Raw genomic sequence first — 25625 nt, 5'->3', positions numbered from 1 at the left:
AGAAGCCTTTTTTTTTTTTGTACAATAAAGAAAAGTTAGATCTGGTACAAAGCCTTTCAATATTTGAGAGAAATTAGATATGCAACTATGTAATCATTTTGAAAATTTTTAAAAAGATCACATGGAGACTTAGGGGTGGGTATTTTACCCAACCCGAAATTTCGGGTTTGGGTCGGGATTGAAACCTGATCAGATTAAAAATTACAAACCCGATCAGTTTGTGAAAACCCGACCCGATCCGAATACCCAATCGGGTTTGCCAAAAAAAATAAACTAACTAAACCTAAACACACACACACCATTAGGCACCACACGCCGCACACACACAAAGTCACTCGCTCTCACAGACGCACACACCAGCACAAGTCCACAAACAAAACAAGAATCACAACTTCACAAGTTCACAACACTGTCAAACTGCGATCTGCTGTTGACAACTGCCAAGTAAAACCACGATATGTTGTTGCCAAGTGAAGTCGCGATCTGCTGCTGCCAAGTGAAGCCGCAATCTGCTGCTGCCAAGTGAAACCGCGTCCAGCTGTGAGTCTTCCGCGATCTGTCGTTGCACGTCTGCCCATCTGCTGCCAAAAACTCATCTGTGATCTGCTGTCGTGGCCACCGATCAGCTGCTTGAAGGCCGAATCCTCACAACCCAACCCGAGTTTCTGGCTTTCTCCCCACTCGAACCCGATTTTGAAGCTTTCAACTTTCAAGCTTCAAATCCGAACTCAATCTTACCCAAATTAAACTCGAATTATTGACCCGACTCGATCCGGTCCGAATATAATTCGGATTGATTTTTGTCTAATCCGATCGGATTGACCCGAACCCAATTTTGCCCACCTGTACATGGAGTTGGTTTTTTCACTGTTCTAGCAACGTTAATAGATAATTAGTTAGAAGTCTCGTGCTTACTTCAATTTCCCAAGCAAACCTTATTTCAATTCAACGCACCTACGGACGGACCTCTTGTCTTTAGCCCAGTTTATAAAGACCTTTCCCAGGTCTCAATTTATGTCCACGTGAGTAAATGTCGAGACTCTGCTTTAGTACCACTGCGAGTCCCAGGCCCTGGCCCATTGACAACCCCACTTTACGTCTTAATTGCCATCTTACATGAATAAATCCACCAAGCTTGTCTTTAATATTATTACTAAGTTGTTACCTAAAAGATATAAAAGATAACCAATAATTTGAGGAGTGTTACCACCAAAATTTTAGGAGACGATGGCTAGTATATAGGGATGGCAAAAATTCCCACGGGGACGAGTATCCTCGGGAATTTTTCCCATTCGGGGAGGGTATGGGGATAATTTCATACCCAATTTCTTATTCGGGGAGGGGACGGGAAAATTTTTTTACCCAATTTCTTATTCGGGGAGGGGACGGGGATGAGGTGGAATCCCCATCCCCTACCCATTTCCCCATTTTAATTTTTTAAAATTACTAGTAAATAAATAATAAAATTTAAATTATAAAATTATAAATATTGGTAAAAATAAAAAATATCAAAATATTTATATTATTAAACTTTTAGGCTTAATTAAGTAATTAAAGTCCTAAATTTTTATTTAGGACATTAAAAAGACATTAACTTAAATATATTTTTTTATTTATTTTTAGATGTTATAATTGCCCACAACAAATCACAATTTTAATATCTAATCTAATCTAATCTAATATTTGCTTTTGATTTGCTCCGATTTAACTATTGTGTTGCAAATGGAATAATCCACATTTATAAAGTGCCCACGCCACCATTGAAAAAGTTAATTTTGAATCTAAATTCGATTTTATTTGTAATAATTTTGTATTATACTATTAATTTGTTCATGATAGTTTGTAAAAGAAGTTTGTATCCCTTGCATGTTGCGTTACTTACAATTTAATGTATGTGACTTTTGTAATAGATATTAATGTAAGATATATTTCGAACTTTACTTTTATTTGAATTTTTTATTTTAATATAATTAACTCAAAATCGAAAAAAAAATATATTAGTTATTCGGGGATGGGGATTCTCTCAAGTAATTCTAACGGGGACGGGGAGGGGACGGGGACATATACAAAATATCGGGGATGGGTACGGGGAGATCGGTCTCCTCCCCTCCCCTCCCCATTGCCATCCCTACTAGTATAAGGTGCTCCCACACGAAATTCGGCTGGCATAAAGTTTTCAAAATACATTTTTTTCCTGAATCTGATTATTTGTTTTACAGTGTGAGAACATTAAAAAATAACTAAGTAAACAAATATTGAACTATTTCAATTACCGACATAAATATACCAACTTCCTGTTATTATTATTATTATTATTATTTTTAATACAACTCTTTACGTATAGAACTTATTCAGCACATATTTGCCGTTTTAGGAACCTCGAAACTGACCAAATGGAAGGTCGCATATCCCCTTCTGGAAGTTATTTAAATTTCTATGCTAAATTCATATTACAAACAACTAAAATTTTGGAACACTAATCCTAGCAAATTTGTCTGAGGGGTAAAATACGAAAACCAACTAAAAAAAATCAATATCCACATCTAGGACAATGATGTTGCAATATCGTATATGAATTACATTTTATTGAAAAAAGAAAATTGATAACCGAAAACAATGATATGAACGTTGCAGAAAAGTTATTATTATTTTCAAAGATTCAACAATATAACCCGGCGGACTGCATATGGAACAATCTTTAGAAAGAGCGGTTTCATGAGCAATAAATCAAAAGCACCAAAAATAGCTTACCAGCCTAGCAAGACGTGCTCGTTGCCACCCAAATTCTATCCCCCCCTCCCGTCTCCTTCTCTCTCTTCTGGTATTGTTGATCCTGCAATCTTTCTTGCCGGCAGGCCGCCATGGAGAACAAGCCATACGCTCCCGAGCAGTGGCGCGCATGGCTCACGCCGGTCATCTTTGTTGTTTGCATTATTATGTTCGTTTACACCATGCATGTAAACAATTGCCCTGCGAAAACTGCAGACAGTCACCAATGTGTTTTGAGAGATATATTAGGGAGATATTCCTTTCAACCATGGAAGGAAAATTATCTCCTCGGACCTTCCATCTCCACGTAATTAAGAAGTCGAACCCTCAACAATGTTTCTGTTTCATTTTGTGTACTTAATTGGAAACAGGGATAGATTACTCTCCTTTATTTTCTTCCAGGCTCAGAGATCTCGGTGGCCTTGACCGAAACCTAGTTGTGAGGAAAAATCAAAAATATCGTCTCTTGTCTAGCATGTGGCTTCATGCTGGAATCATTCATTTGGTTGTCAACATGACGAGCCTTATGCTTGTTAGTTACCGCCTGGAACAGGAATTTGGATTCGGTAAGAACTTGATAATGAACTACGAGTGAATTATTGTACTATAAGTTCTTACTGGTTGTAAATCACTCTTCAATATGGCAGCGAGAATAGCACCTCTGTATCTGCTTTCTGGGTTTGGTGGAAGCCTTTTATCTTGTCTTCACCATAAAGGAAAGAAAGAAATTGTTTCAGTTGGAGCATCCGGTGCACTCTTTGGACTGTTGGGAACCATGCTTTCTGAGTTAATTGCAAACTGGACGATCTATGAAAATAAGGTGACTATGTTACTAACTGCTTTAAAATAATAACACAATGACATAAACCTCGCAGATATTATTCTTAAAATAATAATAATAATAGTTGTGAAATTGAAAGTCATAATATTATTCTTAAAGTAACTTCAAACATCATTCCAAAATGAACTTTCACAAAGATATAAACAGATATAAGTTCTAACTCTTCTCTATTCAGTGCACATCACTTTCAGTTCTAGGTTCTGTTATTGCCCTGAATTTGGCTTTTGGATTCATACCCGGTGTGGATGGTGTAGACAATTTGGCACATATTGGAGGATTTGCCTCTGGAGTTCTCCTTGGATTTATCCTCTTTCTACGTCCCCAATATGGATATGTAAGCGAAAAATACATTGCTGCGGGATATGATGCCAAGCATAGGAAACCCAAGTACATGCACTATCAACAATTGTGTTGGATTATAGCTTTAATCCTCTTAGTCCTTGGGTATATCACTAAACGTTCATTTCAAACATTTGTTGAAAATTTCAAAATTGGGGTTCACAAATTTCGGCTAACCATTGCCATTTTGTCAGATATGCACTCGGCTTGTCCAAGCTATACAAAGGCGACAAGATACACAACGAACCTCTCCCACACTCTCATAGCTGATTATTCTTGTAGCAGATTAACCACAAAACCTTCATGCAATACTAGGATACTGGATTCCAACCTTCACATCCTCACATCTATGTAGACAATATCCATGCACGCATATGCAATAGAGCACACAAGATATATGTCGATAAATACTGGATGATATTTAGGCATTTATGCATATGCATACAACTCAGCTCTCGGATCTTATCATTTGAACTTCTATTCTTTTATCTTCTATCTTTTATCAGTGTAAGGCAGATGCTTTCTTAAGTGTACAAAAGGGAGATAGATGTTTGAAATAGTAATATTGCACAATAACTACGAATAGTTCATAAAATATCTTCCTTTCCTATAGGATAAAAGAAAACTTTGCAAGGAAGTGATGCACAAAATACTCAGATACAAACTTTCAACATTTGGAATTAGCAGAAACAGTAAACTTTTGATGCTCTCAAACCTCCAGGATATCATTTAAAAGGATTGTCCGATCCTGCTTTCCTTTTCCTAAAGCTTCAAACTATGCTGGTCCTTACAAATTTCCAACCTAACAGGATGTAGTCCTTGGACCAAGAGAATTCAACAAAACTACCAGGATTTAAAATATTGAAATTATCAAATGGGAGCTCCATACCTCTATGTGGGTCCCACAAATAGCATTCCCTCAATGATGTTATCACTCCATTATATGTGCAGCTGCTTGCTGCAGAAGTCTACTTAATTAGAATGGGGAATGGGAGGTTGAGGGTGAGTGTGCGTGCCATTCTATCAACTACTAAAGAAACAGGATACTATGAGGAGGAAAGACATGGTTACCAAAAAAATATTGCCCGCAATAGGCTTTGAAGAGCTGGGATCATATGTTGGCATCCAATAGATCAAAAAGTATTAGGAACTTAAACACTTGACAATAAAGTCAAGATAGAGAAGGCTTGTTTTAATATATGGCCACAAATATGTTACAATAAAGCTCTGATGTAATCACCAGAAGAACTAGGAAATTATTAAATAGGGGGAAAAAATTATGCACTTCATACGTATCAATTGATAAGGAGGAAAAAAAAGAGTAAAATCAAATATTTGTAACAATAAGGTCAGAATTGTAAGCATATATATGGCCAAGATGACCAATTTACATTAAGAGTTGTCAAATGTCAATTGATAAACATGTTCACAGTATATTCTATTTCCACAGAGCAAGAAACAATGGACCACATTATGATCCCTCATTTCTGGAGTTTCAAATATATACATACATTCATTAGCCGCAACGATTGCACATCCTTAATTATCATATAACTCACATGAATCTGAGCGGCCAAAAATGTTGTATCGATTGTTTGCTATGTTGTCATATGCAAAATCTCTTACAAACCTGCAACCACCCATAGCAAAAAACAGAATAATAAATTTCCATTGCTCTGCTCATTTGTTTCAGAACTACAGCAACAAAGAAGGGACGACTTACTGAGGAACAAACTGTAGAAAAAATGCTAGCTGAGGGAAAGGTAGGTCTATGTATTCCATTATCTTAAGAACAGCATCTGACTTGATATATGATCTGAAATCCACCATCAATTCTTAATCATTCTTGTGCAAACCTTTTCTATTCAAGAGAGACAGATAGAAACATGAAGGGAGAGGGGATAGGAATAATCTCATTTGAATTAATTAGAAGACAGACATTGACACAATGTGAAATGTTAAAATTGGTGGAACATAGTTACCATTACCCTAAAAGGTCAGAAACTAAATTCAGGTGCCATCCTTTAGAATTCAGACCAATTTAACATCAGTTTTAGAATACACTGAAAATAATATCCGCGTACCTATCCTTTTCAACAAGCACAACACTTGAAATATCATCAGGAGCTCTTCCTGACCTCCTCAGCAGTTTCTTGCCTGATTCACTCTGGAGAGCTTCGTACCTGATTCTCCTGTCAATTGCCAGACAAAGATATGAAGAAGAACAGTCATTGGGAGCAGATTTATAGCTAAGAAACACTTTGAAGAGACAAATTCTATGATTTTCTTTCCCTTTTGGATTTAAAGAAAATCATTTATAAGAAAGATATTCCTTGGAGGGTTCATAATTAATAGCAGGTAAAGGAAGTGATATTTTCAGTGACCTCAATCTTGTTTAGCATTCATAATCATGTTTTCAACTAATTCATATAATACTTTTCAACCATAAGAAGTAATAATTTGAAATATCATGAACAAACTTAAAAATACAAGCCAAAATGCCAAGTTGAAAATGTGCGAAATCTGGGAGGACCAATTTTCTTTGCAGTAGCTTAATTATGTACAAATCAAAATGAGCTGATACATGGAACACCTTTAACGGGGAAGATCAAATTAGCCTATCTAGGAATATTGTCAACGCCAAAGGATCGTGATCAATCATTGTGGAACATTTGGCTTGAGGTCGAATAACATTTGATATTTATCATTTAACACATTATTCATCAAATTACTCAACAAGCCAGCGGTTAGATCACTTGCCTATTTTTGTCGTTATCCCGTACAAACTTCACTCCTCCATTACACAAATTGCAAACACCTATGGAACGAAAATTCAAAAGAAATATTAACTACAATAGTAGCTTAGCTAGATACCGGCTGCTAAAGTGTTTGGTAAACATTCTATTCTACTCAACAGCTAATAGTTTTCGACCACTAATGATTTCATTTCATAGCAGTGATTAAAAAAAATATATATAAATTAAAAGTTAATTAAGGAGCATAAGCGAAGTTTTTTTTATTTTATAGCTAGCTAGAATTAATAAAATGAATCAACTTCATTCATAAATGGAATAAAAATAATTTTAAAAAAAGTTGTAATTACCATCATATAACATGATGGGTCTGGAGTCTGGTTCAAAGAAGCTCGAAGTTGCATCGACCCAGTAGTCAACTTTATCGCGTTTGGGAGGTGACAGCGTAGCAACAACGGCTGTTCTCCGGCTAACTTGCGCTGGGTGGGAGATGGCTAAACGTGCGCACCCACCACCAGGAACAAGAAGCGCCATGATGATGAAAGACGGTTATTAGCTTCGCTCGTTGTTAGTTCGTTGTCTGAATCGAATTTAGAAACAGGGTTTTATTTTTATTTTTTTTATTGAAAAAGCAAAAGACTGGATTACGAAATAACCCTGAGTTGTTAACGAACTGTAAGTGACCAAGAGAGTGGTAGTTTCGTAATTATGGGATTTCGGGAGTGCATGTGAATGCTTTGTTGATGTGGCTCCTGGATTTACGCGCCACGTGGGACATTAAATGCCACTAGAACATGAAAAATCAAGAAAGCCGAGTTGCCGGGAGGTTTGACAACGAGTCAACTCAGTTTCAGCATGTATTTATTTGAGTGAGTTATTATCATTTCACTACTTTAAAAATTATTAAATATTAAATGACTATAAAAAGAATTATCTCCTATCATTTTTCTACTATATCCTTATAAAAATATTATTTTACTACTTTTTCATTATAACCGTTAGTTGACCAGTTAGTTGATTAACAAAATACTAATTTCATCCTTCGTGATTAAAAAAAACTTAAAATTTATTTACAAAATAAATTTGTAATATATTTATTAAAATAGATATAAAATACCAACATAATTCTTTTTTCTGGAATTATAATATATGAATTAAAAATTTGTCTTATTATTTTTTTAATTATGAATAGTAAAATGATATTTGTTGTAACAAAAAAGTAGTAAAATGATATTTTGATAAAGATATAATAAGAAAATGATAAGAGACAATATTTATTGTAGTCATTTGATATTTGATAATTTTTTAAGTAGTAAAATGATAATAACCCTATTTTATTTATTTGAGATTGAATGTGCATCTAAATAATAATGGGGCGAAAAACATAATTTAATAACGATATTTCAAGACAAAATTCATTATCACTAAATTAATAAAAATAGCATACAATCAACATTAATTAAATGGCTTTTGCTATGTAAGGCAAATATTTGATAAATAATACATACACATATATATAATATGATAATTCTCTAATGAGGATTTTTTTAATTTAATAAAGTAAAAATGTTACTAACAGTCGTATTGTCCTTCAAATTACATTGGGGATCATATCATTTATAATTCATGGCGAGTGGCAACTCTCTTGAAGATACACAAGTCTTGTTCCACAACTGCAATATAAAGCATCAGCTAGCATTAGAACAATATGAGTAAGAGCAATGATATGTACGTAAAATCTTTCATGCAAACCGACGCAGCATACCATACTTGGTTATTTAGTTAAATGAATACATCACTTGACCTACAGAATTTTATTAATATTACTTTAAATCTTAATTCAACCGATCATAATTACACCACATCGGTCTGTTGTGCGTGTGTGTGTGTCTATAAATATATATGTACATGTTTCGTGCAATAGCATTATTTCATGTATATACAATCAAAAATTGAAGAATAATATAAAAAAGTCTCTTTATTGTCAAGAAGTTAATGGCACATTGGTATACATTAGCTCTTAGGTAAGCACTTGGGATAACTCTTAACTCATGAATCATGAGATATTTTATTAAATATGAATTACTCTCATTATGAGCCAAAAAAATCATCCTGCAGGCTGCACATAACAAAGTTAGTTAAGGAAATAATCGTACATGGCTCAACTCAACTACTCAACCAACTTTTATGTGTAGATATATATATATATATATATATATATATATATATACACCCACAATCCTTATCTAGTACGGGCACCCACATTTTTTTTCATGTAGACAATTTTTAAACCGTAAGATTTAATATAGTCAGTTTTTAAGTTTACTAAACCGACAGCTTGATGGTATATTGAAAATTAACTTTATTAAGCCATAAGACTTCTGCATTAAAAAAAATGGAGGCGCCACACCTGAAAATGTTTACACACACACACACACATATATACACAATCTTTCTTTAGTGCGGAGGTCTTCAATTTTTTTTCATGCGATCACACTATTAAACCGCATACATACATATATACATACATACACAGTAATTCTCTAATGCGGGTGTCCTTAATTTTTTTCCTCGCGAACATATTGTTAAACAACGTGATTTAACAATGTGTCCACATTAAAAAAAAAAACATTGAGGACACTTGCACCTAAAAATAATTATATAGTGAGGATATCTTCATTTTATTAAAGTGATGATGCATGTAAAATATATAAAAAAGAAACACATATTTCAAATAAAGGGGTAGAATTTTACCTAATTAGTAGGTAGATTAGTATGTGTATTATTGGATGGCTGTTGTGTTACTCCGACACTCGGCAATTCCTTACTCATATCGATGCTTGGAAGTGGCAGATCTACTCTTTCGCCTTTGTAGAGCTTTGACAAGGCAACCATGTACCTACACTTTGGCACATGTTTGAGCTATCATATCAATTATAAAAAAAATTTTGGGTGTTCGTGAAGTACTGCTCCTTTTTTATTCACTCCTTACTATATATACATTTCAACCAATTATAATAATATATATACATTTCAACCAATTATAATAATATGCATAATCATTTGCTAAATGATGAATGAATGAGGAACAATGCTCTATCACCAATGATTCTCCAATTATAAAACATTTTAATGAATGACATTTTGTTGATACTAAAAATTCAAATTAACTAGAACATTGAACATTGAGAAAAACCCTACCATTTGCTGAAATATATCACATTTTCTCCTTCATTTTTCAAAACCTCGTGTTAAAATGCTATTTTTTTCTTTTTTCTTTTTTTAACTTTTTGTCTTAAACTATTTTACCTCATATATCTTTGTTGGTGATTAATGATGGTTTTTACCCCATCATGAGCAAAATAATAGAAGACAGTACTAAAACATTGAATGTGAACAATTACTTTCACAACAAAAGAGCTTTGATGGGTTTTGAAACAAGGAAAAATGATTAATTTATAGAAACAGTTTCCATCAATTTTCCAATTAATGAATGTTTGAAGTGAACTTGGAATTAGTAATTTACCAAACGAATAAGACGACTACAGATATAACCCAAAGCAGTTTTTGATGGCACTGGTACTTGGGTTTCTTGTGGTTGAGTTCATATCCTGGAGCAATGTATGGTCCGCTAACGTATCCATACTGAGGACGGAGAAGAAGAATGAATCCCAGTAAAATTCCGGCAACGAATCCTCCAATGTGTGCCATATTATCTATACCAGGCATAAATCCGATAGCCATGTTCACGCCAATAACTAAAATCAGCATCGTAATTGATACACACTGGAGAAAAAGATTACTAAACACATCAGCTTATATGCTTTTAAAATTAAAACAGAAGCACAACAGTTACAAAAATAGTCACCTTATTTGTGTACAATGTCCAGTTTGTGATGATTTCAGAAAGTGAGGCACCTAACAGGCCAAAGAGTGCACCTGATGCACCAACTGAAATTTGAAGAGTTTGCTGTGATTCGTCTTGGTGAAGACAAGATAACAAGCCTCCTCCAAAACCAGAAAGCACGTACAAGAGTCCTATTCTCACTGCACTCACAATCAAATGTATCATTTAGATTGAAATTGATTTTCTTTTTCTTTTAGCAACTCTCTGTACCAAAAATTATTGGTTCGAATTTTGAAAATCACAGGAACTTGCAAAAGAGGATTGTCAAATAATCAATTAGGTTCTTACAAAATCCGAAGTCCTCTTCGAGCTTAACACCAATAAACAGAATGGCCAAACTATTAGTAAGCAAATGAATAACATTAGCATGAAGCCACATGCAAGAGAAGAAACGATATATTTCGCCATCGTACACCACTAGATTTCGGCTAAGGCCACCAAGTTTCTTAAGCCTGAAAATTACAAATCATCTTGGTTTCCGAAAGTTAAACCAAAAAATAAATTAAACTAAAAAAATTTGTGCAGAGATCAGTAATAATACTAATAGAGAGCTTACGTTGCAGTGGAAGGGCCAAAGAGAGAATTTTCTGATCTGGGCTGAAAAGAAAATCTCCCCAAGTGATCATGAAATACACATCTATCTTCACCTAAATTCTTAGGACAATTGTTGACATACATGGTGTAAACAAAAACAGCAATGCAAGCTACACAGCTCAAAGGCATGAACCATGAGCACCACGGTCGAGAAGGACCTCCGTACGCCATGGATGGCGGCCGCCGATGGAGGAAGAGTTAGTCGGAATGTAGAAAAGGTTGTTGTCAACCGAAAGAGAGGGAAGTTGGAGAAATGTGGAAACAAAATTTTGTGTGGCAAAGAGCCAATGTTGATCGGTTGGTAACTGTTTTTTTTTTTTCTTTTTTCAATTTCCATTTTTTTAGCCACTCTAAATTTCCTGCTTATTGTCAAACTGTTTGGTCAAAAATCAAAATTGGTAGTCTAGAGGTGGCTCTATATATGGCCTGGCTAATTAATTTGATGGCTCTTAGATAGAGCAGCAAACTGAGGCTGTTAAATGAGCCGTTTTGATTGTGTACAGCTTCCTGGCTTTGTTATTTCTTCTTCATTGTTCTTTGTAGCATATGTATGTATACAAGAAAAATGCTAAAGTTATTGGGAAGACAGAATGAACTATTGCTGTTATAGTGTTAATTGAATAGTTTGTTTTTTTGCCTCTTACACCGTATGCTATTATAGTTGATTCCATCTTCCTCCTATTTAATTTTTCTGTTTAAATATAAGTGCTCATATATGCAAAGGGTAAATTCCGTAATTATTTAGTTGGTCCTTATATATTTTTAAAATGTAATCAAAAGGTCCATATTGTTACTTTATAGCTGAGTTGTGAATTGAACTTTTTAAGGGTAAATTAAAATTTAAATGAATATTAGGACACTCAATTCTCCACCTTAAAGTTAAGGAGAAGAAGTGTCGAACAGTCCAACCAAAGATTGATGGCTAAAAAGAGAATTTAAAAAATATAGAAACTCTCATTGCAATTTAGAAATAACAATCATTTTGAAAGATTTACGCTTCAGAAATTAAACATCAATACTAAAAAAAAAAAAAACCCAGCCAAACTAGGCATTAAAAAAATAAATAAACAAATAAAGAACCTAGATCAAGGTTATTAATAAAAAAAAGATATAAATTGTTTCAAGATCACAGGATGTGGCATTTTTTAGTTTCCTCTAATATCTTGTTATAGAAATAACAATAGAATTTGAAACATTACTGCAAGCATATGAAAGAAAATCAGAACGATAATGCCATTTTGTGTGTACGCACAAAAAAGGTACAATTGATCAATTGGGGTCTACGGTTCTGAAACATTATTACTGACAATTTCGTGACAATAATATTGACACTGCAGAAGATCAATTAATGTTCGAAAATTATGGTAAAAGGCAATCTACGGATGGAACTAATCGGCCAAAAAATTGTCCATGAGCATTGATGCAGGAGGCACGATCGAAAATTATGGTAAAAGACAATCTACGGATGGAACTAATCGACCATATAATTCTCCATGAGCATTGATGCAGGAGGCACGAGTATCTTTTCCTGAATCTGAATGTGTTATGTCGATGTCATTAATCTTAATATCAGTGCAACCAACGCTTTCACTGCAGCTTAACTGAACTGCTTCTTCTGTGCTTGAAGTACCTTGAAATCCAATGTAGGAAACGTCGCTCACCTTAACTGCAGATGTCTGCAACATCGGATGCATATAAAATTGACAAAAACAATAACTTTTAGTGGGTATGTAGTTGGTTCAACTGATAAAATCGCTTTAATCGAATTTCGCTCATTTAGTATCACCTGATTTTTGCACTCATCGTTAGGGCCGCAATAATATTGGTCTATGATAATTGGGTTGTCAGATGACTCTAATTTAATTCTCTCAAAAGAAATCCTTCTGGCATGTCCGGACCCTCCCTGAAAACAAGATCACAATTTTTTTTTTGGGAAAAAAATAACTCAATTAATCTACTTGCCAATAATCAATTAGAACTCAATTGTATTTATGATTAGTTACCTGCCATGTTTTAATCCTCGCTCCATTTTTAGTTCCTTTGAAAGTACAATCTCTTACATGTACATCTTCTACAATACTTGTCCCTCCATTTGCTCCTAAACTTCCAATACTACAATTTACAAAAACAACCAATTCAATTTTGTTAACAGAAAGAACACTTAGTTACTAAAAAAATTTAATATATATGATAGTTCTTATTTACAAACCTTATGCCATGACCAGGTCCACATATCACACCAGTGACAGCAATGTTTGAGGTGTCTGTACCAATGGCAACACAATCATCTCCTGCAGCCATGTTTGTAGTTAGTCAAGATTAGTTGAGTAGAACAAGTACCGCAGTTCTATGATGATGATGATGATTAAACAACTTGATTAGAATTTAATTACCGGTTGCAATGGTGCAGTCGCGTATTTGAACATTGCTCGAGTGAGTAATATCAATGCCATCAGTGTTAGGGCTTGATTCTGGCGCAATTATTTTGAGATTAGAGATGGATACATCGTTGCAGCCGTATACACTGATATGGTTGCCCGGGCTGTCGACATGCATCAATCCACGGAATACAAGGTTATTGCAGCTACCAAATGACAAGGCCTAGCAAAATTATCACCAATAAAATTTAGTACTAGTAGTGGCAAATTTTAAATACAGAGCTGTTAAAAGATATAATTTTACCCCGCAAAATTTATTAACAAATTAAAAGTGAAAATCTGCTTACAGTGGGTCTTTGGTGTTGTTTATTTGACCACCAAGATGCACCTTTTCCATCGATTTTTCCATTTCCGTTAACTGTAAGGCCATTCACATTAGAAAAAAGGAGCCATTTCTTCTTATCATGACCATCCCAGGCACTACTGTGGGGAGCCACGATGTTTCCTTGAATCTGTGAACACATTAGACAAATTTTATTTTGAGAAAAGAATATATAATTCAAAAAATAATTTTAAAAAATTGCTCATTATCAGTTCCAATTACCTGAACATTGATGGAAGAGGACTTGCATGGACCTTGAAAGCTAACAGGATTCAAAAGGAACGTTTTGCCAGCCGGTACAAGTAGCGGTGGAGCATTTGATTTTGATCCACAAATACTTTTCCAAGCTTTTAGGAAAGCCTGAATTAATTAATAAAATTAACCGCCTTTTTGCTAGTTACTAACACCCTAGATACTTGATAATTAATCATTAATTGTAAATGAAAATTAAGAGTGCTAATTAAGGAAATAAAATTTTACTTGTGAATCATCTGTTTCTCCATCTCCTACAGCTCCAAACTGGATCACACTGACAGACGAAGCATAAGAAGGAAATGCCTCACGGGGTTGGAAACTTGATCCCCAGATTGCCATGGACAAAATCAAGATTATGATTAAAAGTTCCTGCAATGAAAAACGTTCTCAAAACCGGAAATAAGATATCCCTTCTAATAAAAACGTTGACAGATTCTTTATATTGGTTTTCCTTTTTAACAAAATCGTCAATCGGACATGATATTATTAGAAGAATAAAAAGTAAAAAAGTCAATGCCTCCATTTTCTATACATAAGTTAACATTATAATATATAGGAATAATATTTTTCTTTTTTATCATTTTAGTTTTTTTTTTCAGTTATCTATTGCATTTATTTTGGTATGACAATAATAGAAAAAATGCACTTTAAAATTATACCATTCAACTGTAAACTCTGAACATTAAAATAGTATCTTTAGGTGTGTGAGAGGTATGTAATTAAAAAAGAAAAAGAAAAGAAAAATTAGAGACTTGAGTGATAAAAATGAAACGTTAAAGATCAAAATGTCATTCTCCTGCTCTTTAATGCGTGATTTTACTATCATCAAATCTTAGAACTTGATAGAACAATTTTATGAAGCAAACGTAGAATCCATGTTTCGAAACCGAAACGAAAAGACAGAAATGCCTTCCACATTAAATCCTATGCAGCTTTGAAGCTCAGTGAGAAAATTAAGAAGCAGAAAGATATCAAGATGCTTACCCTCATTTTACAAAGCTACTGGATGAGATTGTTTTGATGATAAAGATGGTGATTGAGTGAGTTGCTTTGTGCTCAAGGAGTGTTGTTTAGCGAGTTAATTATCATTTACATATCAGCGATCACTCTTATATAAGCTGGGGATCGATGTAATGAGCAAATCTCATCATTAAAGGCCATGATTCATGGGATTCTCTTTCATTTACCTTTCATCACTCGTTGAAAATTTTTTAGTAAAGAACAAAAATTGCAAATACATTTCGTTTAGGAAAAAATGCGATCCATATATGGTACTAAGTCAAATTGTTGAAATGATGAAATCGTATAAGCTTATAAATTGTGTACAAATCTGTGTAATTTATTCATTAGTTCTATAAAATTATCTCATTAATAATCGTATAAAAAGTCAACTATTTTAAAATAATGATAGTCATTGATTAGTGAGGCTGTGAGATGGATATAGACGTTGAATTTCAACTTTGTACGTAATCATGTTATTACTCTTTCCAAATTGGTGAATAAATTAAATACAATTGAACGAAAATGCTAATTTTGAAAAAGCTATTACTTATTTTCAAGATTTAAGTGTATCCCTTATTTTTGCGATATTGGCATGGGTAATAGTAACAGGTTAATTCTTCATACTTCTGTTTCTTTATTTGTTTATGGACGTATTATTCTGTAGACATGTTTCAGTTTGTTAATAAACGATCTTGCACATGTTAATAAACTAAAATAGGTAATATAATTAACTTGATCTTTTCATTAAAGATTCATATATATTCATGCCTTCCCTGCAACTTCATAAGATATACACATAAATTGAGAAATTAAAAAATAAAAGTAATAAAATGATTTAGATTAATTAGTAAATAAAATCTCATTTATAATTTACCATCTACGTCTTTAATTTCTTTATATGTGCTTAAGTAAAGTAGTAAGCTAACCTAATTCAAAACCAAATAAATTATATTGACAGTCGTTACCCTTTACATTGATTTGTTTCCTTGTTATATTTCTTGAATTGATCAAGTTGCAATTCCATATGACAAATAATCAGGTTACTGTAACTATTATTGGAAGCATTTCTAGCCAGCCAAATATATATATACACACACATATTTAATAATTCGACCTAAAAGTTAAAAGGAACTAGCAAGCATTTTACAATTTAAACAAAAAAGAAGCGGGCAGATATTACGTGGGTGGAGATATTTCAACCTCACTATTTGTATAAATTCACCCCACTTATAAAAATTATTTATAACAAGTTCACATTATTTTTAATAAATATAAACCAGTAAAAATATTTGTACAATTAATCAATTAAATCTTTCTTATAACTTTTTTCTTACTTAGATTTCTTTTACCATTATGGTTGCTATAACATATGTTGTATTTGATTGTTTTACTCTTACTACATCAAATAATTTAATTACACCGAGAAATATGTGTCTAATACCTAACTGTTTTGATATTTAATTTTGTGACCTATAATCTAACTTTTCTTTTCTTTTCTTTTTAATGATATCTAATAATATTTAGTACTATACGTCTAAATGACATAAATTTGACAGTATGATAATTTACATGAGTATTATACTATAAAAACATTATATTAATCCAACTAAAGTTAATAATCATGTATACTAATAAAGTAGTATTGATACATCATCTAGAAACAAAGAATTTTGTAAAATATTTAAAAAAATTGAAGTTATATATAACATATTTTTGGTACTTTCACTTCTAAGGTAAAATTATCAAATTAAACTTAGCTAAAGTAGTCTTAGTAGTCAAGTATAATTAAAAAAATTCTAAGTCAAAAGTAAGTTAAGATAGATTTAATTACTTGATTCTTTAAAATTCTTCTTTATTTAAAATTTATAAAAATTATGTCAATTTTTTATAATTATTTTCTAGAATTGGGGTGAAAAAAGTGCGGAGTAAAAATTACGTCACCACCCATATTATGTCTCAACTAACTGTTATAGTTTTCTTGGCTCTATAATATCAAAACAAACCTTGTGATCTTTACTCTTTAGGGATCTCAATATTTGAGTCCTAATAAAATGTGTCACTCACATATATAGTTTGTAAAATTATTTAACTACAGTTTGGTAGATGAATGTAACATCAATTGAGACTCAAATTAGGACTTGGACATTAGGATGCCTAAAATTTATCCTTTTAAAATTGATGCTCTTGATAGATTTTAGATTTTCGAAATTCTCTTGTCCAACTCATGCTTCACTTATGTTTAAACTTAAATCTCATTTTTTTTAAAGCACAAAGGCACCAAGGCACCACCGTAGGCCTTGCCATGTGGAGTGAAATAACGGACCTCCGGCCGGAGACCTTTGCCTACATAATAATAAATTTGCTTGAAACATTCACATAAAGAAAGGAATCCCTGAATGAAATTAAAAATATCAAGACTTGTCTTTCTCAAACCAACAAAGTAAAGAAATAAGGATTCTCAAAATTTAAACTTAAAAGACAATTGTAAAAAATTCCAATCTAAGACTCCTGAGGCACACAACTAAACATTTATTGGTGGTTACATTCTGGTGAGAGGTTACGTTCTGGAGGACTCTCACCCTCATGCCTGAGCATCCACAGGTGATGACTTCTATTTGCCTTTGTCCTCATCCTTGTCCAAGTCCTCATGATAGAAATATTTAAGAGCAGCCTTCTGCTTCCGAATAAATATTCCCAGTATAACATCCAACAGCATGGCTGATAATCTCTTCTGTATATGCCACTCCAACGTCATAATCATGTTTCAATTGATATCGAAGTTTCTCGATATCAAAGCCTTTAACATCTGCAGGGACTTCAGGTGGTTTCAACAAATTGAAAAGTCTTTTCTTTGCCTTCTCTGTCAAGCAATGTCCCAATAGCTTCCCTCGAGAACAAGATTAGGTTCATCAATCATACGATATGTCTTTTCCAAGACAGAATCATTAACCCTAGACCAATGTCTGTTAGAAAATTGACAGCTCCTTCGTCATGCTTAGTAATTTCCTGATCAAGCACATGGTGACTTATTATTGCAATGAGCCAAAAATCAGGTATTCCTGCCTGGACCATTGCACCATCATATGAGGCCCCCTGCACTTCATTAACAGTACCATTGACAATGTCATATGTCTTGGTGGCCAGAGATTAGGATGCTGGAGCCCTAGAATTGATTAGGTGCTGAAGAGGAAAAAAAAAGTATTGAGTGGTAGTAGGCTCCTGTTTACAAACTAAAAGCACATTTTAATTGGATCAGGAAATCTATACATATATTATCACTATGGTGAAAGGGGAAGTATCCTATTCTATTTTAATTAGTTTCATTCTCTCCAATAGACTTTTTCTCGAATTGCTTTAAATTTTTACGTGGCTTTTCAAAAAGAAATTTCAATTGGAAATTAGATGAGTGGACATGCAATGTGTAGATGTATATTTGCTCTAAGTTTGTCTTGACCAAAATATTCAAGCTTAAGAAATAAAAGAAATAAAATAGTTAAATTATATTCATATACTATCGTTAAAAACACATAGCATAATACTATTGAAAGTTTCAAAGAGCTCTAATCAGAAAAAGATCTTAATCCTTCCTAGACAGTAAAACCATCTTTTATCATTTTAAAAACATGAAATTGGATTGAAGAAAATGGTAAAGAGGAGAATTAATATTATCAACGTGCATGCATATATATAGTTCAATTGTAATAAGTAGATAGCCCAATCAATTTGACCCTTTCCGTTGAAGTAAGAAGTTAACTAAAGTAAACCATTCCCCCTCACACCAACCTTGGAGGTGAGAGTTATTTAATTTGTGTTTTGCATCTAAATGGACTGTAATTAAAGAACACATAGTTAATTAAGAATTGCTTTTGAGACATGATTTTGGTTTACAATTTCCTTTAGCGACTCCAAAGGCATTTTTGCAGCTAGAAAGGACTCCTTTTCCTTCAGTAGCCGATTGCAGTTCAATATTCTCCAATTTGATATCGGTGCAAGCAACATTGTTGCTGCAGTCGAGATTGATAGCCACGTCTGTTGCTGATGTCCCAGTTGCATTCAAATATCGCACATCGCTTATATGAACTCCTGTACTCTTTGATGTACGCAACAAAACAAAAACAAAATTAAATGTGTTATCAATTAGAATCTTGAATCTTGATGAAAAAATGCAAAATGCGGAACTTATTTGTTCAACTTAGTTACCGTTTTTGCACAGACGTCCTTCTGATCGCAGTAATATTGGTCTATGATTATTGGATTTTGCACCTCTGTGAAGTTCATATACGAGAACTCAACATGTTGAACTTGACCTTTCCCAGCCTCCAAAAATGAAAAAAACAAATGAAGAAAATTGTCAGATATTTAATCTACAATCAAATATATTTATAACTCTCGTATTCCAGGTTAACTATGAGAGCACAACGTCTAAAGTGGTTGGTAACGCAGGCACTTAGTGGCGGATCCAGGATTTTGATTCGGCTTTTGTATGAAACAACAAATTTGAGAGGGCAAGAACATAACAATTTTAAAGTTTAAGGGGCCAAATAATGAAATACTATAGAATCAAGGTAAATTTAGTTTTAAATCCTTAGTTTTGTGTGAATTTGTTTTCCAATCTGGGGGCAAAGGCCTCCTCGGCCTTACCATAGTCTTGCCTAAGGTAACCCATTTTTTTAGACTAATATCTATCTATCACCCGCCCAATTATTACGTAACAAGAGTGAACTAAAAAAAGTCGCAACACAACAAGTCTATCATAAATGAAATTTAATTATTGCACGGATATATTCCGAAAGGAACATACTTGCCACGTCTTGATTCGGGCTCCGTTGGTAGTCTTACAGAAATTAACGTGCCTCACAGTGATATTTTCTACTTTCACTTCTTCTCCATTTTTGCCTAAGCTTCCGATGCTATCACCACAAGGGAGCACCAAATTAGTTTATTTATCGAGCTTATTAGCAAATCAATTTTAGGCAATTTAGGAAAAATGAAATTACACAGTTTGAAAATCATTGATTGATAAAATTTATAATTAGCCTTGTTGAGAATGTTTTACAAATTACTAGGGGTGGGTATTTAAACTGAGGAACCAAACTGATCGGCCTGAATTGACAGTTCGGTTTAGTTAAAAAATTAAGAAAAGACCTATCATTTTAATTTAATAAATAAAAACAGAATTGAAAAGCAAATAACTGAATAAAACTAAGGTTTTAAAGGTTAAAAAACTAAAACCAAACCAATATTGTGGTTCAGTTTATAATTCTATTGAAATTTATTAGGTTCAGCTTAGTTTAGTTAAAAAATAAATTGTACTGAACCGTGCCCACCCTTACAAATTAGTTATCAGAAAATTGCATGTTCTTGAAGCAAAAAAAGAAGCAAAAGTATGCATTTTCAAAATTCGAGAAAGCATATGGTAGCCAATATATATATATATATATATATATATATATATATATAGTAGTTTTTTGGTTCAAGATTTTAAAGTGAGAGAAATCTTTAAAATTGCACGGTTTTAAAGGCTTATAATTTTAACCCTTTTAAATCATATGGTTTTAAAGCTTTCCCGAATTTTCCCGTACTTTAAAATCCTAAATTGAAACATTTATATATATATATTAGATGGTGATATTTCCACCCCTAAATTGTATAAACGTACTCTACTCCAAAAAACTAATTATAAAAAAATTTCATATTATTTTTTATAATTGCAAGTAAAAATGAAATTTGAACAATTAACCAATTAAATTCTCAGTAGTTACTCAAACTCATGTCACGAAAGCACATGTTTTGGAAATTTTGATCATTTTATTTATAAGAGTAAAATAGTCAAATTAATATTATATTAGAACAACATTAATGATAAAAAAATAGTCAAAAGACTTATGCAAAATAAAAGAATTTTTTTGATTAATTGTTTAAACATTTTCTTTATTTTGACTTTTAAAAATAACGTAATTTTTTTTAATAACCTTTTCAAATAGGGTGGATTTATACAAATTGTGGAGTAGAAATATTCCCACTCTCTCTCTTTTTTTTTTTAGAGAGAAAGAAGATAGACACCTTATGATTTGGCGAAATAATCACATAGCCTCTCTTATTCTCAAAAATGGTCATATAGGTCCTTTTTAAAACAATTATTCCCCTTGAACTATAATGACCCAGTTCATTCGGTTATAATTGTCTAGACAGAGATTTATATATAAATTTTCAAAAAATAATAAAATCTTTGTGACTATTTCACCAAATCATGAAGTTCTCATTATTCTTTTTCCTTGTTTTCTCTGCCGTAAAAAATTTTGATTGAAATATCACTTTACCTTATACCATGACCAGGTCCACAATTAACATAAGTGACTGAAATATTTGAAGTCTGATCAGAAATCGAGATGCAATCATCGCCTGCTAATCTATCAAGATTTAGTAAATATATAAAGAATAATTCTCTGATAAGGATATCTTGTGGTAATATGTGTATATATACCTGCGGCTATAATGGAGGTGTGCACAGAAACATCGTGGGAACGTGCAATGTGAATTCCATCAGTGTTGGGACTTGTCTCAGGAGAATCTATTATCAACGATTTGAAGTGGACGTCTTGGCTATAATCCACAACAATATGAACTTGGGGACTTCGTTCAACATAAATCTCGTTTATATGAACATTATTGCACTGTATAAAACTCACTGCCTGCAACCAATACCTTCTCTTGTGAGAGAATCAATAATAAAATCTCCAAGTGCAATAAATTCTGAAGAGATATATGAAACTAGTTCAAATATAACTAACTAGTAGTACTCCTCTACCGCAGGAATTTGTTTTTTTTTTTTTTTTTGGGAAAAAAAATCCAGACTAACAACTCTTTTAAAAAAATAAAGAGATGCTAAAAACTAAAAATCATGCAACGCCGAATTGAGAAAAATTTTGTCTATTCGCAACTACTCTCTCTGCTTAAATTTGTTAGTTAAAATTTGGATGCCTGCACTTTGAGAATTTTTTATATAACTATATATTGCATGGACTTACTGTAGGTGCCCGTTCGCTGCAGTCCTGTCAAATATACAATTGAAAAGGAATATTAGTTGATTATTATGAAAGGAAAAATAGAGAATGATACTTAGATAACTAATATTTTTCATTTTTATCACTTAGGTCCTTAATTTGTTTTAATTAGTCATCACTCGTTGCATGTCCTGGCTTTTATATTTTACTGTTTGAACGACAAAAGTGACTTGTTATTATGCAAAACCCTTCGGCTGGGACACAAATGTATATGTAAATATAATGTGCAATGGTAAAAGAACACCAAAAGGATGTGTCAATTTTTATTACCATTTTGAACTATTGTAATATAATGGGTAGTTAAAAAAGTTAGTTAAAAAAATTAAGGACTGTAATAAAAGTAAAAATATTAGGGGCTCAAGTGTCATTCTCTAAACCAAGAAATAATATACCTTGCAGATGTCTGCAACAGTACTTCTGTAAAATAAGTATCAAAAATTTTTTTCATGGAGTCATGAAAGACAAGATTAATGAGTATAATAATCTAAGTATCAAAAAATAACACAAATTCTTCTCTTTCATTAGCTTAAGTTTTGACAAAGAATTTTTAAACAGTTTTAATTATTATCAAAATCATTCGGTTGATAATTCTCATTTACAAGGATGGTCAGAAAATACCTTTCCAGGATGGTGTTTGCATGATTGATCCCACCATTTTTGTCCGTTTCCATCAAAGTGGCCACGGCCATTTATATTGAGTCCTGTTATGTTCCCAAACACTATCCATCGCTCGATCTCACTTGTCCATGCACTTGGTCCATCAGGCGCCTTGATTGTCCCCGATAGCTTCATGAAAAAATAAAATAAAAGAGTTTTAAGTTTAACTTCCATGGCAGCTGCTAACATATATACTAATGCATGCAACATTAGTTAGGGCTAGGCAAAAGTTTCCTAGAGCCTAATGGCTCTAAAATTGATTTGCGGTTTGATTCGGTTTCGTTCTTCTTTAAAAGACTAAATTAAAAAAAAAAAAGAGAGAGAGAGAATTTATTAGTCAAAAATTTTTGAACCAATCCATTCTCGTAGTTTGGTTCAATTTTTCAAGAAAACCAAATTGAACCCATGGATTGAGTGATGATTAAATTAAGATTATTAATTACACACTCATAAATTAGTCGAACTTTAATTAAATATATTTTGGTCTCTTCAGTATTTTACCTGAATGGAGATGTTACTTGACTTGCAAGGTCCAGAAAATGTTATGGGATGCACCAAAAATGTCTTTCCCTTTGGAATAATCATAGTGGGTGTTTGTGCATTCGCCTTACATGCATCATTCCATGCCTTTGCATATGCCTATAATTAAATATAATTCGAAAAAGCAACAATAAGTACATAAAGAGACTGAAAAATAATAAGAATGAATAAATAAAAGATGTATTTACTAAGGAATCATCTGAGTTTCCATTGCCAACTGCTCCATAATTTAGAACGTTAAATGTATTCTGATCATCGGCATTCACATTAATGTGAGTTGCAAGTGTAGATAACAGGATCAAAATACATATACTAGCAACTAAATCCTGCAAAAGTAAAAAAGATAAACAAATAAATTAATTAATTCAAGTGTCTTTTCTATTTTTTTTAATCTTTTTTATTCAGCTTAGGCAGATTTAATATACCATTTCAAAGTTAGCTAAGCAATATTGCATAAGAAAGTAGAATGAAAACCAACTTTTTTTAATAAGTTGGTGCTGTATGATCAAAGGCTATTAATATGATTTTCATTGGCTTTGCTAGGTAAAAAATCTGTGCATTTCCATTTGTTTCTTAATTAATTTTATTTTAGATGTTGTTGCTAATAAAGAGCAACCAGATGATGTGACAAACGAATCCATTGCTGATATGAGTACTTAAACATATGGCAACCTTGGATATTTATATTAGGCTTAATAAAAAGAAAATAATGGTTTTTCCATTTTTCATTTTTATTCACCACGCCAGTTTGGCAATTTCCAAATACGGCCAACTCAGAATACCAAGTCATATTTCAATTTCTCACCATTGGCCTCAGATGTCGAGTCATATTTTAAATATCCTGATATTGGCTGATACTGCACACATAATTGAGGGAATAATAATGCTTGTAAACACTTATATCTCTTCTCGTACAAATTGGTATGGCATTATATTAGTGGAATGAAAATATAATAGTTGAAATATTCGATAATATTACTATAATACTGCTATATAAGTTTGTGTAGCAATTTACAACTCAGAAAATATAATTTTTCTCCGATTGTCCAAATGGATAAAATATTTATGAGAGCATTCTTATATATTTTCTTAAACAATACTATCTTCTAAATAATATTTCTAATAAAGTATTTTTGAAAGGATATAACAATAAATACTCATGTGATGAAAAAAATAATATAAAAAGATGAACACAACTCAACTCAATACTAAATTCGAACTATTTTAAAAGGCGGCACAATTATATGTAGGGGGGAACCAAACATTTTAATTGCTTCCCGTAATTAAAGGACATACAAGTGCTTCGAATTTCTACAAAAAAGAGGTGTAAAAGAAGGCCTTATAATTTATAAACCCAGCTTTGTTTCCACCTGGCCCAAAAGTAAAGGATTTTTTCTCAACATTTAGAAGTTGACAAATGGACCAATAGCTCTCTAGTCTCTAATATAAACAACCTTATAGTCTTTTATCTCCCTATAATTTTTTTTTAAAAAAAAAAAAATTCTGTCTTGCCAGTTGCCACTCTTTTCCACCATGTTAGGTCTATTTCATCATCCTTGCTAAGCACTAGTTGTTACACTTTTCCACGCATCTCCATTGTTTCCTTCATAAGTTTCCACCAAGTTGAAGTTTGTTGTTGCAAACAAATGATTAAGCTGCTGTCTTCTTCTTCTTCTTAGACTCCCTTCTCTTGCTTTCTTTTTCCTCTGTGCACGTTGCGCTGTTCCCTTTTGGCAGACGCAACTTACCTTCTACAGTATTCGAGTTTGGGTTATTTTTGTAACTCTTCAAAAGATGAATTACACATCAAATATTGAGACGTGTAGTTTGCTGCACACATTATATTTGAAGAAGTATATTGCATGAAGAAGTCTTGATTATTGCTTCAGTTTTCCAACATTAGCTGGGATTAATGGGGTGTGATGAAAAAGGAGGGGTGACGCTAAAATTATTGGGCTGCTTTTTACCCCCAGATTATAGGGAGACAATTAGCAGGGAAACAACCACTACTGAGACTCAAACCCATGTACTCAAATTATTGGGCCAATGTTAGACTTGACTGTTAGCAGCAGCAAGTTTCTGGGAATTAAGTTTCCACTTTAGAGGGTGGAGTCCTCCAGAAATAGAGGGTAAAGAGTAGAGAC

The 25625-nt window shown here is 32.8% G+C and overlaps 3 protein-coding genes across 14 annotated transcripts; 1 reads left to right on the top strand and 2 right to left on the bottom strand.

The window, feature by feature from the left end:
• Positions 1–2503: 2503 nt before the first annotated feature.
• LOC102628571 (DCC family protein At1g52590, chloroplastic) lies at positions 2504–7349 on the bottom strand. 11 transcript variants are annotated; one of them, XM_052431478.1, is made up of 10 exons: positions 7053–7346; positions 6710–6767; positions 6034–6141; positions 5673–5765; positions 5509–5579; positions 5021–5054; positions 4839–4907; positions 3847–4767; positions 3429–3576; positions 2504–3313 (listed from the first exon to the last, which is right to left on the bottom strand). In XM_052431478.1, exons 1-7 carry the CDS (start codon positions 7234–7236, stop codon positions 4889–4891), a joined length of 567 nt encoding a protein of 188 aa, XP_052287438.1. In that variant the 5' UTR covers positions 7237–7346; the 3' UTR covers positions 2504–3313; positions 3429–3576; positions 3847–4767; positions 4839–4888. The 11 variants fall into 11 exon arrangements, with proteins under 11 accessions (XP_052287438.1, XP_052287436.1, XP_052287432.1 ...); XM_052431476.1 differs by having other exon boundaries at positions 3847–4751; XM_052431472.1 differs by lacking the exon at positions 5021–5054 and having other exon boundaries at positions 7053–7348.
• On the top strand, positions 3202–4304 carry LOC102628274 (RHOMBOID-like protein 5). 2 transcript variants are annotated; one of them, XM_052431470.1, is made up of 4 exons: positions 3202–3335; positions 3417–3589; positions 3786–4054; positions 4144–4280. In XM_052431470.1, the coding sequence occupies exons 1-4, from the start codon at positions 3245–3247 to the stop codon at positions 4217–4219; spliced, it is 609 nt and encodes a 202-aa protein (XP_052287430.1). In that variant the 5' UTR covers positions 3202–3244; the 3' UTR covers positions 4220–4280. The 2 variants fall into 2 exon arrangements, with proteins under 2 accessions (XP_052287430.1, XP_052287429.1); XM_052431469.1 differs by having other exon boundaries at positions 3786–4304.
• Positions 7350–10224: 2875 nt separating the features above from the next.
• On the bottom strand, positions 10225–11374 carry LOC102623198 (RHOMBOID-like protein 5). Its single transcript, XM_006465424.2, has 4 exons — positions 11166–11374; positions 10898–11061; positions 10571–10749; positions 10225–10488 (listed from the first exon to the last, which is right to left on the bottom strand). Exons 1-4 carry the CDS (start codon positions 11372–11374, stop codon positions 10225–10227), a joined length of 816 nt encoding a protein of 271 aa, XP_006465487.2.
• Between the last annotated feature and the right edge of the window lie 14251 nt (positions 11375–25625).

Source organism: Citrus sinensis, chromosome 7, assembly GCF_022201045.2.
Source record: "Citrus sinensis cultivar Valencia sweet orange chromosome 7, DVS_A1.0, whole genome shotgun sequence".
Taxonomy (NCBI): domain Eukaryota; kingdom Viridiplantae; phylum Streptophyta; class Magnoliopsida; order Sapindales; family Rutaceae; genus Citrus; species Citrus sinensis.
This window is presented reverse-complemented; position numbering and strand designations above follow the sequence as displayed.